This window comes from Mytilus californianus, unplaced genomic scaffold, assembly GCF_021869535.1.
Source record: "Mytilus californianus isolate M0D057914Y unplaced genomic scaffold, xbMytCali1.0.p SCAF_1, whole genome shotgun sequence".
In the NCBI taxonomy this organism is placed as follows: Eukaryota; Metazoa; Mollusca; class Bivalvia; order Mytilida; family Mytilidae; genus Mytilus; species Mytilus californianus.
Window position 1 is genome coordinate 113023329 of NW_026262581.1, and position 19483 is coordinate 113042811.

The 19483-nt window shown below is 32.7% G+C and overlaps 1 protein-coding gene across 4 annotated transcripts in view; it reads right to left on the reverse strand.

The window, feature by feature from the left end:
• The window catches only part of LOC127730798 (excitatory amino acid transporter 1-like), a 36240-nt gene extending 18250 nt beyond the window's left edge, over positions 1–17990 (reverse strand). Inside the window, exon 1 of one of the 4 annotated variants that reach the window (XM_052239402.1) lies at positions 17895–17990. Coding sequence is in view for 1 of the 4 variants with exons in the window: in XM_052239387.1 (XP_052095347.1) it covers positions 2970–3058 (89 nt within the window). In the remaining 3 variants the exon portion in view is untranslated. Of the gene's footprint in view, positions 1–2735; positions 2949–2969; positions 3062–17894 lie in introns of those variants that run through there. The other 3 variants (XM_052239387.1, XM_052239411.1, XM_052239393.1) reach the window with 3 other exon arrangements.
• Positions 17991–19483: the final 1493 nt, after the last annotated feature.

Sequence of the window (19483 nt, forward strand, 5' to 3'; positions counted from 1 at the left end):
GAGAACACATATTATCATTCTTTGGCCATCGAAGTCATAGAATAGGTAACAACAGGATGCTTCGGTATACATACCTACAGTGCAGTCCGGTGTATCCGCGCGCCTAAGACTTTTGGCTTCACTTTGGTGATCTCATAAAACTAATAATCGGATAATATTGTGTGAACAAATTCATGACATACTTTAATTTCATGAAATATTCTTTATGTATGGTTTCACCCTTAAGATTTTATGTAAAGTGTGTCCAATTGTATACTATGAAATATAGTTCAGTCTGAACCAAACAGACTGCCTAGGATGCAGAGCAAAAGTTATTTCATTTTGATAAAAATTTGACTTAAAATGAAAGCAGTTTTATCTGTAGATGTATTTTTTTTAAAGAAAATGGCTAAATATGGCTAATCATGGGATTGCAATTATAAATTTATGTTTGAACTTATCAATTTTAATCATTTCTGTCCCTTCGGAAGACTAAAACAATTACTAGAACGATTCTATTTGTGTTACATTGTGGATATGATGAAATCAGGTAATGCGCGATATCACCGACCGCGCGGACACAGGGGATTCCACGTACTTATATAAAGTTGATTGTTCACCTGACATTCTTTGTACTAACTATAGACTGAAATCGATGAAAGCATCGTTAGTCCGTTTGAATTATTTGATTGATTGTTGGTGTTTAATGCCACTTTCAGCACTATTGTGCCATTTCGTGGCGGTCAGTTTTTATTGGTAGAGAATGCCGGAGTACCCGAAGAAAACTACCGACCTTAGGTAGGAAAATGGACAATCCTAGTCAATTAAGATTGGAGTCGAGCGTTATCTGTGCACGGGTTTAAACATTTATTATGAGTCCATAACGTAGTATCGGCAAAAAGAAATATTCGATGATTGTTGGTCGAAAACTTTGGCTGCTAATTTACTTTCGGGTTTTCATGCCGAAGTTTACCTATCGTGACCTTGATAAACAATCAACACAGAATCATGGAGCAAGTTTATAATAAGTAAGATGATAGAGCGATGTTTACTTGTTTTTTAAATACATATTTTTTTTTCTTCGTTCAAATTTAGTAATTAAACTTTGTTATAACAATTGTTAAATGATTTTGATTTTTTTTTCTTTCAGACTCAGTTAAAACTGTCTTCCTTCTAAACGGTTTTTCCCTTCGCATTTCAGCTGTACGATTGTCGAAATTGTAACAAGATCGTGGTTAAGTTCACTGCGTTCGAAAAAGGTGTCGGCGATTTAAACTACGGGAAGACAATAATGCAATAGTAGTACATTTCTGTATATTTGGATATAATACAGGATTATTTTAAAAGAAAACACGTGTTTTATAGTAAAACTTTGCAATTCAAGTATTTTAAACATACTGATCTTGTGTGTTAAATTTGAAGGATCACATGACTTTAACTATAATAACATTTCTGGTTTGGTTTTGTACAATACTCTATTATAGCAAATTGTAATCCAATTACCGGTTATCGGTATTGTTGATGTAACAGATAACACAGAACATGATCGCAAAATCCGTCATCGTATTGCAATGGCAATCGGGACGACAAACTGCCGTACACAATAGCAAAAGCAATTGTAAATATTTTTTTGAACGGCAATCGGGAATACAGATCATATGTATCTGCCGTAATGATTGCCAGAAGTAGGGTGTCAATTGCCTCTTTTAAATCCTTTGATATAACAACTCGAATAGAAAAAAAATAAACATAAAAAACGGGATTCCATTACTTTCAATTTAAAGGGGCATTAGCAGTCAAATTCGTGTTCACCGATTTGACTCCAATTTTCATATTTGATGTATAAAATACTAAAACGTACATCCAAATTACAAAAAGTCTGAAATAAACTATTAACAATGCATTTACGCGATAATATATTTGACTTCAATTTTCATATTTGATGTATAACATACTAAAACGTACATCCAAATTACAAAAAGTCTGAAATCAACTATTAACAATGCATTTACGCGATAATATATATACAAACATTTCGTGTGTATTTTAGTCTAGACACCGTCTAATTAAACATCGAGATGACCTCCGAAGACTGTCGACGGTCATATAAGCCGATATAAACTGATATAAACGTAAATATAAATATAGATAGATAGTGACCACGTGCAATTGGATTTTTCTAGGTCTGTTTGATTTCATGTCATAGGTTAAAATAATATGTTAATCTACGTTTTTACCTGTATAAGAATGATTTTTTTGTGGATCGAATCAGTCAATGAAATGGTTCATCCTTGTTTCACTTTCATTCTTTTTCCTTTTAATAACTGAGCACGCATTTTACAAGCGTAACTCATCTCCAGCTAAGGGGTTATACTGAATTTCACATGAATACGGATTCACATGAGATCGAATTATTCACTTGCAAGTGAATTACACAACAGCGATGTTTTAAGCTTATTTTGACAAATTTGGGCGAAATTAACTGTTTTTAACAAAATATTATTTCTAAATTCCGCTTTTATTAGTACTTGAAATAAAAAGGATCGTGATTTACATTTTTGTCTAACTCGTAGCTAATGCCCCTTTCAGTATTTGAAACATTGCATTTTCGAACATGATCATTTGGTACTAAACCTTCAAACGCATAGATGAAATTAACCGTCTTTCAACTTTCTGTCAACATACTGATAGTTATAGTTGTTTTGTGTAAATATAATTACGATTTGTCATATGTGTAATGTTCATAATAGTCTTACCTTTCGTGTATTTCTTTTATTTTCACCTGATTTTCTTTTAGACAAGAACACTATTAATAATACAGTGGCGTTCTTGTGACTATATTGTATTCCTATAAAGCGATAGAACATCAACTTTTTTTTTTTAAATCCAAAATAATATGAAAGATTTTATTCTCCACTAAGTGATGTACAAAGTTGTATTACAGTTAAATACGTAAAGTTATATTCTTAAATCAGGTAAGAAATTGTTACCTGTATAGGGAAGTACAAATACTGTCTCCTTTCTTCATATTTTTACTTACAATATAAACACTTAAGTACTCCTTCATCCATTCAAACATGTAAAATGTTATATTATTGAATACAATAGCCCAACCTGAGAATTCGAGAATATCTTATTACTCCCATGAATAAGTTAAAAAAAATAATAACAAAAATGAGAAATTTTTAGCTTCTCTCGACTGACATTTTTCGCGGGCGCAGGACATTGTAGCGAAAAATTTAAAACTGCTAGGCGACATTTTAGCGCCGATAATCGTACAGCTGTATTTTCGACAGCCCATTTTAGCGAAAATTTAGTTGAATAATACGCACCATACTCAAACCGTGCTGGTTTAATGTTTAAGTTGTTTGCATTTACAATTTAGTTAAACATGGAGATAAATGTGGTTGAAACAAACGGAAAAATTAAAGTACAATATGTGATGGTGTTTTTTTTTACTACTATCCTCAAATTACAAACAACAACATGTGTTAAAATTAGAAGTATCGATGAATCTGCACATCAACCTAAACAAGATAAAGAGAACGAAAAGTTTTTTTATCGCATTTATATGAACATTATTGTACAAGAGGTATATCAAAAGTGCTAAAATGGGTTATAATTTATTTATTTTGTAAAAATATTTCCTTTCTCCCTTTTAAACTGTTTAACTTACAACAAAATTATTTTCATTTACCTGTGTATAATATTATTGTAAATGGCGGATTTTTGTTTAAGGTTATTGTTGCTTTTCTGAAATTGTTTAACATTTCACAGCGGTATAATGCTGTTACTTTAATTATTCATCACTTATTTTATTGATTTTGTATTTACATTGTATCATAGATCAAATTTATTCGTTCGGTGTATGTTCACCTGTGTTAATATGTCTTTTGATTGAGTTAAGCCATTTCAATTGATATTTTATAGTGTGTCTTTCTATGTTGTGATGTTACACTATTGTTTCAGATAAGGGTGAATGTTTGGTACCATTAAAACGTTTAAACCCGCTGCAATTGTTTGCACCTGTCCTAAGTCAGGAATCTGATGTTCAGTAGTTGTCGTTTGTTGATTTGGTTCATAAGTGTTTCTCGTTTCTCGTTTTTATATAAATTAGACCGTTGGTTTTCCCGTTTAAATGGTTTTACACTAGTAATTTTTGGGGGCCTTTATAGCTTGCTGTGCGGTGTGATCCAAGGCTCCGCGTTGAAGACCGTACTTTGACCTATAATGGTTTACTTTTATAAATTTTGACTTGGATTGAGAGTTGTCTCATTGGCACTAATACCACACCTTCTTATTTTTATATTCTTCAGCGCTAAACACAACCCATTTTTTCGCTAAAATGTCCTATCAATGCGCTAAAACGACCTTCGCCGTTTTTTTGCAAATACCCCTCCTTACATGATATATCAGTTGATTATTTATTGACTTTTATCTCATTTCGTTCAATTTTGGCCATTATTATCAATAAAAAAAATTTAATTCATATTTCACTATCCAATATTTTGTTGCCATGCACTGTTTCTATTTAAAAAAAAATGCAGAGTAAATGAGACAACAACCCAACGACAGAAAAATGTTCACTTAGTGTAGTGGGTTTTTTTTGTCAGAGTATCATTTATTTCTCGTCTTAATACTTGTTTTCTTATTTATTTCGAACACTGATATATTTATTCTGGGACCGTACAGCCTTGCCAGGCAAAGTAGAAACAAAATACACACCATTCAAAGGAAAAATTTTATCCCTGTATATAATGAATGTATTATTTTCTAGTCTGATAAACAATAAAACCTGATATATACATGAATCAAGTTTATTAAATATCATGCATATCAAACAATATGAATATCAATGCACCTAATAACTAAATGGTAAACACTGAATTATAATGTAACACCTGTCATGGATTCATTCTGATTCTCATGACTGAGTTAAAGGAATGAACATTTGATAGGCTGTGTATTTATAGTTTTATAACCTTTGTGAACGATATTTTGTAGTATATAAGGAACGACATCAAAAGATCGGTGTAGGATTAAAAACTAAATTCACATAGTTAGTGGGTGGGGCTGGGAGCCAAACTAGCTGCAAGTTTTGTTATCCTACATTGATTTCTCGGGTTAAAGAAATACATATGAAAGTTAGATCCTAAATGTGTTTGGACCTTCATGCAATCAAAATGTAATAAATCGAACAGGAGAGTCATTTGTGAGGTGAAAAACTCATCCAAGATACGAGGTTTATTATTGGGTAAGCTAGATGGCCGTTTCGTCTACATAAGACTCATCAATGGCGTTCTAATCAAAACAGTTTGAAGGCCATTTCAAATACAAAGTTGAAGAGTATTTATAGGGACCGACATGGTTGTTCGTTTATATGTCACTATACAAGACTTTCAACTTGGAACAATCAAAAACCTGATAATAAATTGTTCTAATAAGGCCTTTGACAATAGGGGAATTAACTACTTTTGGAGTGTCAAAAACTCGTTGGAAGTACTTGATAAATTGCATGCATATATTGGTGATTTTGAATCTGTTCAAAATTTTGATTTTTCTACCCTATATACCACTTTGCCTCATATTCTTATTAAGAAAAAATTCACACACCGAATTAAATGGGCATTTAAAAAGTCGGAATGCGAATATATATGTTCAAACTCTTTTAGGTCATTTTTCAGTATCAACAAAAAAAAAAAAACTATGTCAATTGGACATGCTTTGATACTATATCTGCCCTTGAATTTTTACTTGATAACTTTTTTGTTCGCTTTGGAGATTCCGTATATCGTCAAGTCATCGGAATTCCAATGGGGACTAACTGTGCACCACTTATTGCGGACCTGTTTTTGTATTGTTATGAGTTACAATTTATGACTAAAATCAGCAAAGACCCATCGAAACAACATCTGATACAAAAATTTAGCAATACTTTTAGATATTTGGATGATACATTGCCACTCAATAATGACGACTTCAGTATGTATACTAAAGAAATTTATCCAGTTGAACTTACTTTAAATAAAGCTAATACTAACAATGACCACTGTCCTTTCCTCGATCTTGATATCTATATCATTAACGGGAAGCTTAATACAAAAATTTATGAAGAAAGAGATGATTTTTCATTTCCTATCGTTAATTATCCATTTTTAGATGGTGACGTTCCCTTGTCACCATCTTATGGTGTTTATATATCTCAACTTGTACGATTTGCTCGTGTATGTAACAACGTATTAGATTTTAGCGAGAGAAATTTATGTATTACTGAAAAATTATTACACCAGGGTTTTCGATATCATAAACTATTCAAAACATTTACTAAATTTTATCATCGGTATAAGGACATCATTCGTAAATATAACTCAACATGCAGACATCTTATACGTTCGGGTATTTCACATCCAATCTTTTATGGTAATATTCTTTACAAAGCACAAAAATGTCAGTATTCACCTTAAAAGCTAACAAAACCTTTAAACAGACTTATTAAGAAGGGATATAGTTACGATACTGTTGTCAGGTCATTAAAGATTGCATATTTTGGCTTTAATATTGATTCACTTATAGGGTCTTTGCATCGGAATTAAACATATTTATTCTAAAACCAGTTGTTGGCATGACACGGGTTATGTTCTTCTCATATATTTTATGATGGTATAATACTAAACCCCTAACAGGAGGGATTGTGCCTGATATTCATATGATGAAGACATAATCTTTCAATCAGTTTAATTGAGGTCTGGAGCTGGCATGTCAGTAACTGCTAGTAGTCTGTTGTTATTTATGTATTATTGTTATTTTGTTTATTTTCTTTTGTTTCCTTTCCTGACATTGGACTCGGAATTCTCTTAAACTGAGTTTTACTGTGCTTACTGTTGTGCGTTTGTTTTTTCTACATTGGATAGAGGTTTAGGGGAGGGTTGAGATCTAAAAAAACATGTTTAACCCCGCCGCATTTTTGCGCCTGTCCCAAGTCAGGGCCTCTGGCCTTTGTTAGTCTTGTATCATTTTTAATTTTAGTTCCTTGTGTATAATTTGGAGTTTAGTATGACGTCCATTATCACTGAACTAGTATACATATTTGTTTAGGGGCCAGCTGAAGGACGCCTCCGGGTGCGGGAGTTTCTCGCTGCATTGAAGACCCATTGGTGGACTTCGGCTGTTGTCTGCTCTATGGTCGGGTTGTTGTCTCTTTCACACATTCCCCATTTCCATTCTCAATTTAATAACAAGTTGAATGTCTTGTTTAATATAATTTAGAGATATTGTTTCTTCTCGATGAATATTGGCATTGTCCACATTCAAACTAAAAGTCAAAATTTCCATTGTTTTCGTAAGCGGGATTCCGTCAATTATTGTTGAACATGACGTTGAAAACTAGAAGTTCAGAAATACTCAAACATTCCCTCAGTCCAAGAAATAATTATGCGCACAAACTTATCAAATATTCAGATAGTATTTTGCCAACCAACAGAAAAATCTTAATGGTAGCTGCTGAACAGGCAAATATCTGATAGGGCGCGAGGTATTAGTTCATTAAACGTATCAGTTTTAGACTCGTATCACTCGTTTGATAAAAATTAAAATACAATTAAGTGAACTCATCTTCATCACAAGGTTTAGAGGCTCAAAGAAACCTGCATCGCATATACTTATGTTACTATATACGATGCTAAAACGAACATGGTACTTTGGCAGCTGAAAAGTACTGTAAAATGTTGAACACTTCCTTTGAAACTTTATCAAAAATATTGTGATCAAGATTATATGCCCAATCCTAACCTGGTTTGTCTATTCGTGTATTGCTCAATAATTACTGATGCAAACTGAAATGAAAACAAAATGGAACTCTTATGCAAAAGCAAATCAGAAAAGATTTTTAAAACTGGCCTACCAAAAAATGCAATATCTGTCCTACGAACGAAATCGATGAAAATCATTTGTAGAAAATCTTTCGTACATCATTCCATTTGAGTTTAAGAGAGAAGGTATTTTTGAAATGTGCTAATCAGAATCAAAGATTGGCTTTGGTGGACATGTTTTAATCTTGGATTTTGAGTTTCCACTTATTTAGATACTGCAATTTTTTGTTAAAATTGGGTTTCTAGTTTCAGGGATAATGCCCCTATGGACCAGGTGAGCTGAAATGGTACACCAAAGAAGGTAATATGTAAACAAATATTATTTTTAAAAATGTTCAAGGTGCTCACTGTTCCAGAGAGTACATAACACTAACTAAATAGTCAATGTCATTCAACTGTCAACATTTTTGATCGTCATACTCAACAGTTCAATGCTAGATCATGTGAACCAACTTAAAAGATGTATGTTAAACTATCTTCTTTTCAAAAAGCGGGTGCAGTGTTTTGTGACATTTTGGTTTTTATTTAGAACAAATTCACACGAGCTTTGAGAGAAAAAAAAGCATTAAATTTCCTTATAATTTAGTATTTTTGACACTATTCAGTATATCGCATTTAACCCCCCCCCCCCCCCCCCCCCCCACGAAATAATACATTCAAAAGTTGAAATAACATGACCCTATTCCATAAGATAAAAATAAGGAAAACATAGCCATATTGTGAAGTTTACAGATTACTATTATTTAGAGCAAGTCCTACAAAAATAAAAAATCCTACATGTTGTTCGTCTGAAAGAAGAAGAAAAAAATATGTACCCTTTGATAAAGAGTCTTCCATATATTGTTATTACAAGACAGTGAAGACACGTAATGAATGATGTCAAGAATAAAGGTACAATATTGTTATTTATACTGCAACTGGAACACTTTTGTCCTAAATGTCAATTTCATGTCATATCACAGGGACCCATTTAGAGATGGAAAATAAATTTTATTTTGTGCTGGTTATTTAATGACTATTCTTGTAGGTATATTTTACAGAATAAAATACAATATTATATCAATGTCAGACAATTATCATTCATTAAAAAACAACACGAAACTGATGTGGTGATCGGTAAACCTCGTCTTTCCCCAATTCTAGACCTCACAAAGAAAGTTAATATTTTCGGACAGTGACCTAATATTGAATATTTAAATTTTGTTTTGCAAACTGCAAAATCATTGTCCTTGAGTAAGTGAACCGATGAAGTTATTTGTGCGTTTAAAGCGGTTACAACCAGGTAAATAAATTTTTGATAAACCACTCAAAGATTTAACACTGTATTCCAATAATAACGATATTTTCCCGATGCCAATAGTTAAAAATATCATGACAAATGCGGCATTGTGGTAGACTGCAGCCAATCGGCAATTGAACAAATGAACTTTTTAAAGCATACACATTTTGTAAAATAGATAAATAAATATTAACGTCATATAAAATAGGGAATTGTGGTATGATTGCCAATGAAACAACTACCAAACAGAGTCCAAATGATGTGGTTTTAAGCAATTACTGGTCACCGTACGACTTTCGGCAATGAGCAAAGCCAAAACCGTATAGTCAGCTGTAAAAGGCCCTGACATGACAAATGTGAAACAATTCCGACAAAAAAACAACATCCTGATTTATGACAAAACAACAAATAACAGACAGCAACCAACGACAACCACTGAATTAATAGCTCCATATCTCCTGACTTGGGACAGGCACATACAGAATACCGCGGGGTTAAACATGTTTGTGAGCGCTCAACTCTCCCATAACTTGAGACAACAGTTTAACAACACAACATAAGAACACAATGTAAAAATCAGTTGGAAATGACTTGACTGATCAAATCGACACGAAGACAAAACCAACTAACATATAGACAAAAGACAGAAATTACCGTTCTAATAGTACTCACAGTTACTGAAAACTAGTATAAAGCCAATGACAACCGGTAAATAAATCATGATCTGACAGACACATCCAACGAATTTAATGTAACGGCGTCATAAACAGTCTGAGAAAAGCATGACCTTGTGCAATGCAAAAATATAAGTATGTAATATCGACAGGATATAGGACCATAAACTTTCGTAAATGTAAAACAATACATATTCAGTTATGTTTGAATTCATCAAAAACGAAATCGATGTTAGTACCGATAAAAACCAATAGATTAATTGTTTCATCAACATTCAAAATAAGAAGAGAAAAATAGATAGTAATTGAGATATTTCTTGTATGTGTAGATGATATTTGATTTTTGTTTACTTAAAGCGTCCTGCGGTACTGCCATTTGTAAATGAGGGTATGTTGGATAGGTACAGAAATTTTCACTTGCAACAGACCATCTCCGTACGACTCAATGAATTGTTGCAGTTGCTCTTATATGTGAAGAGAGCATTTTATTCTCTTTACATGAATCATCGCTCAATTTAACACCCCTATCCTTACTACGTATATATACATCCCGCACAGTCAAACAGACGTCCCTCTTTCAGAGGCGGATTTAGGTGGGGGGGAGGGGGGGGGGGAAGTGGGCCTGTGGGAAAAATTTGGTTGATTATTTAGGGAATCATTGAAGCATGACTAAGCGGGCCCCCTCTTATTGCAGTCACTTGGCCCCACCCCTTATGAAAATTTCTGGATCCGCCACTGTCTTTAGCATGGGTTTTACTCTCGATGACCATTTCTTAATACCCCAGTCAGCGGAAATTATTTATAAGAGCCAGAGGTAGATTTGGGGATTTTATATGAAACGAGGCGACCCGAAAATCATATTTTAAACTGCATGTCAGGTGAGAAATGAGTGATGATATCGATATCGTTCCATCAGTTAATCATTATGCATTTTAATCATGGTTTATGGGAAATAAACAACTCCCTAAGAACGAAATGTTTCTGAAAGTACTTTTGAAAAGAACGGACCAAAATGTGACAATGAACAAATTGTGTCAAGTAAAGAAATAAGGATATAGATCTAAAAAAACTATCGTCATAACTTGGAGAACATAGAGATGGCAAATGCAAATATTATTTTCAATTCACATTCAGCGGAAAGAACAAATTACAGCTTTACTATAAAAAATCATGTATTGATGTTTAAGAATAAAAATAAAATTTCAAAGAGTATTTTTCAAAATAAAAGACAAGGCAACGTTAATAAATAAAAAGCGGCAAAACAATTTTAAAACACAAACAAACCTGCAAATATTTCGGCACCACATTCTCTAAAGTTAATAAAAATATTCTGAATACGATCAAATATGTCCGAATGAATTTATGAACAAATCCGACTTTACAATATTTCTGGACTTTGATATTTGAATTTCCTAAATTGTCGACAAACGACTCGATTTTTTCCTACCGTAATGAAATCTTTCAATGTTTCCTACCGTAATGCAATATCTTTCAATATTTCCTACCGTAATGAGAGCTTTTAATTTTTCGTACCGTAATGAGATCTTTTCACTATCAGATGGCGATGTCCACTGTTTGCAGTAGAATTACAGAAATAGATAGGTGTAAAAAAGTTTTAATCACAATTTTCTTTTAGATCAAGGATTTTATAATATAAATTGAAGGTCAATACTTTTACAAAACTGTATCTAAATACAAATTGAACGATCAATACTTTTACAAAACAGTATCTTAATATAAATTGAAGATCAATACTTTTACAAAACTGTATCTTAATATAAATTGAACGATCAATACTTATACAAAACTGTATCTTAATATAATTATGAAATCATGAATTTTACTTTCACTTGCAGTAACTCTATTAAACGGTAATTTACAACAAATTTTTAAGGTAATGAATACACAAGGTAATATCTCTTTCGAAATTATAGATATAGGTCATAGGTAAATAATTTTGTAAGGCCTTGTAGTCTTGTTTTTTGTGATCTTCGCTATTTTTACTTTGAAATACTAGATAATGGTTTCGTTATTTTCCTTTTCTTTATTAGAGTTTTGTGCAAAAATTTATTATATTGCGCAATTTTGTGTTGTTTCTACGCTGTTTGCCACATTGCTGTTTGAAATTTATGTAGACTAAGAATAACAGCAACTGTTATAAGAGTATGATACATGCTTTTATATCAACAGATATAGTACTTTAAGGTTGCTTCGGTAACTGTGAGAATTCTTTGAAACAGCATTGTTTGATGCACCCTTTTCATGCAAATGTTTTGTTACCCGTAATACTGAAGAAGTTTTGAAGGTTGTTTTATTTTTATGACAGACAAATTTATTGAAATGTACACAGAATCATAAAATTACATAAATACAATTGTAAATAGGGAAGAAGATAACAAGGGGAATATAATCCATAAGTCCAAGAAAAAACAGACAGCAATATGGACAAATGAAAACACTTAACACAATCATAAAGATTGAACAACACGAACACCATCACTAAACCAGTGGTGAACTCGGGTACTACAAAAGGGTTGGAGTTCTTGTCCCATTAGTGACAACCGTTAGGTTTCGCCTGTTTAAATCTGTAGATGAAATCTTTCCAGTGCTAATGAATCAGATACTGGCGGATTGATAATTGTCTCTTGTCTAACGCTAAGACCTTGCTAGATTTATAAACTTTTGATACATGACCAACTATTAAAGTATTAGTTTTGGTAGACAAGACCTTTACCGATAAAAAACACATTGAAAATAGAATAGCACAAATACAACACAAAAAACTAAACTAGGGGTTCTCTGGCAGGATAATCAGTATCTGCTCCACTATTGGCATCTGTCGTGCTGCTCATGGCAAGTAAAAAGCCGTTGATAAATCAAATTCGACGATGTACCAATTGAAGAGAATATGAAGGGGTTGTTGCTAGGACAAGTGGAAAATATCCGTGGTTATCTAAGACACAGTAATTCCATAACGGTTAACCAATTAATGATGCCGTTCGTTAGTCTTTCGAAGAGACGACTTTAACCATTTAGAACCCTTGGTCCAAAAGCTTTCTTGTAATCAGCACCAATCTTCAAGGAAATCATGATAGGAAACGCAAGCCAGGGAAAATAGTATTCACTGGGAGGTATATACTCCGTATGAAGACACTGCTAGGATGATCCTTCATAAAAATGGAAAGTTCACAATTGGAAAATTAGAAAAATCTCTTTTGCCGTAAAATTTACTTTTAATCGACCCTTAATTGTTGTAGATTTCTAGATTCAAGTTAAGATATGAAGCAGACTTAACTGTTAGATATGTGTTATCATGTAATTCAAGTTCAATAGGGTCGATGCATTAAATGTTGTCAATTTTTTTTTTAATTATTCGATTAGAGTACGTCATATAAATAGATGAACGTGAAATGTACAGAGAAAGCTAGCTTATTATCATTTTCTTGAGAAACACCAGCATAAAATCAGCCTAATACGAATAAAGAACAGCTGAGCTAGATGAGGCGATAGTAATGTCGACTGTTTGTACAACACGTACTATAAAATAACAGTATGTCGCCATTTGAATAAAAGAACAGAGTTCCAATGTCCCCCGCGTTGCACATATTTAATATTTCCAAGGGGCACAACTCTTTTAAAAGAAGTCGATCGTACACCATTATAGAACTTGTCCGAGATATTGCTGATATTAACCTACAGTATAAGTTTTATAAAAATCTGGCAAGAATTGTACCCGTGAGAGCGCTAACGAGGCCATTTTCCATAAATTTAATATTTCCAAGGGGCATAACTCTTTTAAAAGAAGGTCGATCGGCCACCATAATAGAACTTGTCCGAGATATTGCTGATATTAACCTATAGTATAAGTTTTATAAAAATCTGGCAAGAATTGTACCCGTGAGAGCGCTAACGAGGCCATTTTCCATAAATTTAATATTTCCAAGGGCATAACTCTTTTAAAAGAAGGTCGATGGGCCACCATAATAGAACTTGTCCGAGATATTGCTGATATTAACCGACTCATGTAGTATAAGTTTTATGAAAAATCTGGCAAGAATTGTTCGCGTGAGAGCGCTAACGAGGCCATTTTCTATTAATTTGAATATTTCCAAGGGGCATAACCCTTTTAAAAAAAGTCAATCGGCCACCAATATAGAACTTATCCGAGATATTGCTGATATTAACCTATAGTATGTATATGTATGGAATTTGTTATGTTCTTCTCAAGACGACACGTGGCGGTTGCGAAATACATTTTCCCAAATAAGGATCATTCTTAATATTTTCCAATGTTTTTGGACGAGGAAGATATATATCATTAAAATTAGGTTTTGCTGATCTCTAAGTGGTAATGTTAGAGCCTTGATGTTTTCTGTTTAAGTGCAGCTCAGAAATATTTTAGCAGAAGTATAGTTGATTGCTTGAACAACTTTGTTTCAGATCACTAAAGTAACGGCTGATTCGAATTATATCGAGGCAGATGTTACCATCAGTATAATAGCGAGTTCGTTAGAACAAAGATTTATATTGCGCCAGGGAAAAGGAGGGGGCTTTGAGAAATAGGAATTTTGAAACAGCAAACGAAATCTTTCGGAAGTCCACGAGTAATGGGTAAATAAACCAGAACGATCAATGTTTTTTTGTTTAAAAAAAATTATAAATGTGTTATTGACATTTTACTTTACCAATTAATATGTGTATATATTTATGTTAATCGTCTTACCTTTGAACTAAACAGTAATCCTTGATTTTGATGTTATCAGTCACTTCCTAGTTAAGTTATATAAAAGGGTCTTCACCACCAGTTGTATTTGACTTACTTATCACAATAGCACAATACTACAAATCATCCCAGTTCCTAAAATAATATCCCCATTTCAAATGTGACCGAAAAAATCTTCTTAATGACGGTAGTGTCACAGTTCCCAAATTGTATCGAGTACCCAAATAGCACCCGTTATGCAAAAAGCTGAGGGAAATTATAGGTTTTCTTAGAGACAAAACAATTCGTATTTTTATAATTTGCTATTAGGCACGTCTTTCAACATAGCTAAATATGCTTAAATATACACAAAACATTCACATTTATATTAATAAATAAAGTCTCCAGTGAAAAAAAGCAAAATTTACGATAACATCGCGTCAACAAAAAGTCTACTTTTGAAAATGAAAAATTAAAACGCGTCACAGATATCCACTTCGTAAAAAATGCTTAAAAAGCATGGACTATTGTCAAATTGTTAAAAAATTGGGAATAAATAAAACAACACATCAGCAATTCTACTTTTACAGATGTGTTGTTAAGCATGTGGGCAATTAAGGTCCCCTCATTACAGAATCTTGAATCGTTAACAGGTCGGTTCGAACCCATTTTTCAGTGATTCCGTATGGATTCAAAATTATCTTTTTTTTAACTTTATATTTAGTAAGGATTCATTTACAAAATAATTTTTTGTCTCTTTCTTAAAATAAACGTAGGTGAAACAATGTCAAAATCGGTGAAATTTCGGTACCCTCACGTTGTTTCGACCAACTCCAAATATTCATGACGCCTTACTATAAAAGTCCATTGATGATGAAAAGATCGAGGATTTGAAAATTTGAAAATCTGGTCCAATTTTTAAAGCGTAAAGAGTGAGAGCATTTAAGTTTACAACAGCGGGGAAAATGCAGTATGTAATGATTTGCATGGGTATATAAATATGGGGTCTATGAAAGTTATCGTAGTGGGACTCAACTAGCGCATCAACAATAAGAGTGGAACATACTGATTAACAAGAAGAGTGGAACATACAGATAAACAAGAAGAGTGGAACATACAGATAACAAGAGTGGTATATCTAGATAACAAGAAGATTGGAACATACCGATCACAAGAAGATTGGAACATACCGATCACAAGAAGAGTGGAACATACAGATAAACAAGAAGAGTGGAACATACAGATAAACAAGAAGAGTGGAACATACAGATAAACAAGAAGAGTGGAACATACAGATAAACAAGAAGAGTGGAACATACAGATAACAAGAGTGGTATATCTAGATAACAAGAAGATTGGAAAATACCGATCACAAGAAGATTGGAACATACCGATCACAAGAAGAGTGGAACATACAGATAAACAAGAAGAGTGGAACATACAGATAAACAAGAAGAGTGGAACATATAGATAACAAGAGTGGTATATCTAGATAACAAGAAGATTGGAACATACCGATCACAAGAAGATTGGAACATACCGATCACAAGAAGAGTGGAACATACAGATAAACAAGAAGAGTGGAACATACTGATTAACAAGAAGAGTGGAACATACAGATAAACAAGAAGAGTCGAACATACAGATAAACAAGAAGAGTGGAACATACAGATAACAAGAGTGGTACATCTAGATAACAAGAAGATTGGAACATACCGATCACAAGAAGAGTGAAACATACTGATAAACAAGAAGAGTGGAACATACAGATAACAAGAGGTGGTATATCTAGATAACAAGAAGATTGGAACATACCGATCACAAGAAGAGTGGAACATACCGATCACAAGAGTGGTATATCTAGATCACAAGAAGAGTGGTACATACAGATCACAAGAAGAGTGGAACATACAGATAAACAAGAAGAGTGGAACATACGGATCACAAGAACAGAACTTTTTGTCAATATCATAATTTAAGTAAAATATACGCGGACGATATTGTGTCACTCTGAAAATATCATGTGTGTAATTTACTAATTGAAAATATCATGTAATTAACTAATTAGTATTTGATCAAATTTACATACCATTGTTTTAAACATAGATAGGAGATCGCCAAGAGTATAATTTATACGATGTTTAATTCGTTGATTTCGATTGTCTTTTATCAACGAGATTCATTATATCAATAGAGGAAGTTTTAAATATGTTTCCTTGTCCCATTATATTGTCTATTAGACCAATGCAGTATTAATCCAAGACAGTTCGAGAATTTTACGGGAATCTTCAAATTGTTTATGTGGTTGTCCTTGTTGTTTCTGGATCGTTTCAAGTTGTTGGAATTTTATAAATTCAATATTGTGATTGTGTTTTTCTACATGTTGGTTAATTATACTTTTTAATTTTTTAGGTTTTCTGAAACGATATGGATGTTCCTTCGTTCTTCTAAAAAAAATCCCGTCCCGTTTGCCCCAGCCTTTGTTTGGTTCAAGTAACCAGATAAACGAGGCTTTGAGTTTTCAAGTAATGTAACATGAAAAGGAGAGCGATAAAGCTCTCCCGTTCACTGCTGACCCAACAGTATTATAAGAAGATAATCTACAGCAGGTTTGTCATTATCTGCCATTGCACGGGAATATTTGTGGATATCCACATGTATTTTTGTTTAATAATCTGGCTGCAGCGGCATTGCCACCTTTGGCACAATTGTGAGAAGTGCTGAATGTAGAAAGGGGATTTCTATTGACGGCGATTATGTTAGGAATGCGTTTTTTTAGCACGTGAACATCCGTGAAGTAGTGGTATATTTTGTTTTCTTTCCATTTCTTAAAATCACGATCATTTAAAGGGTTTTGTGAAAATTAAATGAGGCCGAAAATCATAACATTTGATAATGATTACAATAACGTAATATATAAACAGTAGATAGAGTAGTTGAAGGATTCTTGTAAAAACGATAATAAACAGCCCGAAAAAAGACGTTAGTAAAACATAACAGACTTATCACAATCACATGACAAAAACAAAATGATATAAGAGTTCTTAGTAAAACCATAGAAGGGGGCATGGATAGAAAAGGATTATAAATAAATTGAAATGGAAAATTTCTATAATAGAAGATGTAAATAGCTTTCTAACAAACAAAATCCTAAAATATAAAGGAATTTACCCTGGGCACGGGGACATTTTCTACTGCATCCACACACTCTAGCTTATAATCATATTTCAATTTGTCTCTATTTCAGCTTACACTTAAAGTAATTATTTATAGTTTTCTGATTCTAAATTAAGTCATAAGCAATTTCTTATTTGATCCCCAAGTAATGTTAAATTTTCAATCTTTATTAGATATATTATATTTTTTATTGTGTTATATGTTTAAATACTTACCATAGACTAGTCGACTTCCTTAGGCAGGTATGAAAGTTTTATCTAGTGTAATGAAGGTAAATAATGAAAAAACTGGTTGCAGATCACTGATTTTAATTTCAATAGACGCTCTTTCAACTAATTTTGAATGGTATATACATGATTTAAATGTTTATTAACTTTTATTTCCAACAAGTAAAATGTCTTTTGAAGGTAAAATTCGATAATTATTCTTTTGCTTTCTTGTGTCCTTACGGGGAAGTTAGATTTTGTGAAATTTAACACACACAATTATTTTATTACAATGTAGTTTGAAAATAATTAGAAACTATTTAAACAACACAGTTGTTTTTTAATCTACACATTTTATATCAGCTTAGTACTTGGAAAGTCGTACCTATTTTGATTTGTTCTAGCATCTTTTCTCAAATGGCCTAATAACATAAGGAAAACTTGTTTTACCAATCATAAGTTACTTCTGTTATCTAATCGGTACTTCGAATGCCAAACAATTACATAAAACATGAAATGATCAATACATTGAAATATTTCAATCGAATATATCGATAAAGCAATAACTTTGGTAATATAAAGAATTTACTTTGAAATTAATATATCTCAATAAATATGAAAATAAGAAGATGTGGTATGACTGCCAATGAGACAACTCCCCACCAGCGACCAAACGACATAGAAGTTAACAACTATAGGTCAGCGTACGGTCTTCAACAATGAGCAAAACCCACCCCGCATAGTCAGCTATGAACCTGTATGAAGTTGAAAAATTGACGATACATGTTGTTTTATAAGTGTATTGGGCGACATCGAGTAAGTGTATTGGGCGACATCGAGCTTGTCATATGATTTGGCTGTTTGTCCAGCGTGGAAGATTGTCTGATACGTTTATTTCTTCCCACAATAGTAGGAGGGATTATTTCTTTTCGATCTGTGCGTCCTGAAGTTTTGGTTTTAGGTAGTTTAACATGACATTAATTTCATATTAAGTTGAAACGTAGAGCACATGTTCATTATGATGCGAACTTTTCAAATATATGCCAAATTCGTTTTTTGACTGAGATTTCGCGGTATCATTTGTGCCAAATATCATTTTTCAAATGTATGAATTGCGCCAATTTACGAAATTCATTTGCGCCAATTTACCTGTACATATATTTATGTATAATTAACCGTACATAGTAATCCTTAATAAATTGTGGTAACTGAAACCAATAATTTATGGAATAAATGAGACTATTTGAAAGCCAAGGATGTATAAGACATACACACGCACTTTTGTAAACACATAAAAAGCTATATGACCAAAAAGGATATAAGAATAGCAAAACTAATCTAAGGTCAACATTTTTTTAGGGAGATGGAACCTTATTTTTTAATAGTTTATTAGTTTATCAACGGAAAAGTTTGTATTAAATCATGTCAGTACTACCGAAGCAATGACCTAAACTTCACCAATGTAAACTCGCATATCTAGCTAAAAGGAGAAGTGAAGTCATCAATTGTTGTGTTTTTTTTTTTATCAAAAATGAATTGTCGTAATCGTATACCTTTTGGCGCAAATGGTACTAGGTACTTTAAAAACTAGTGGCGCA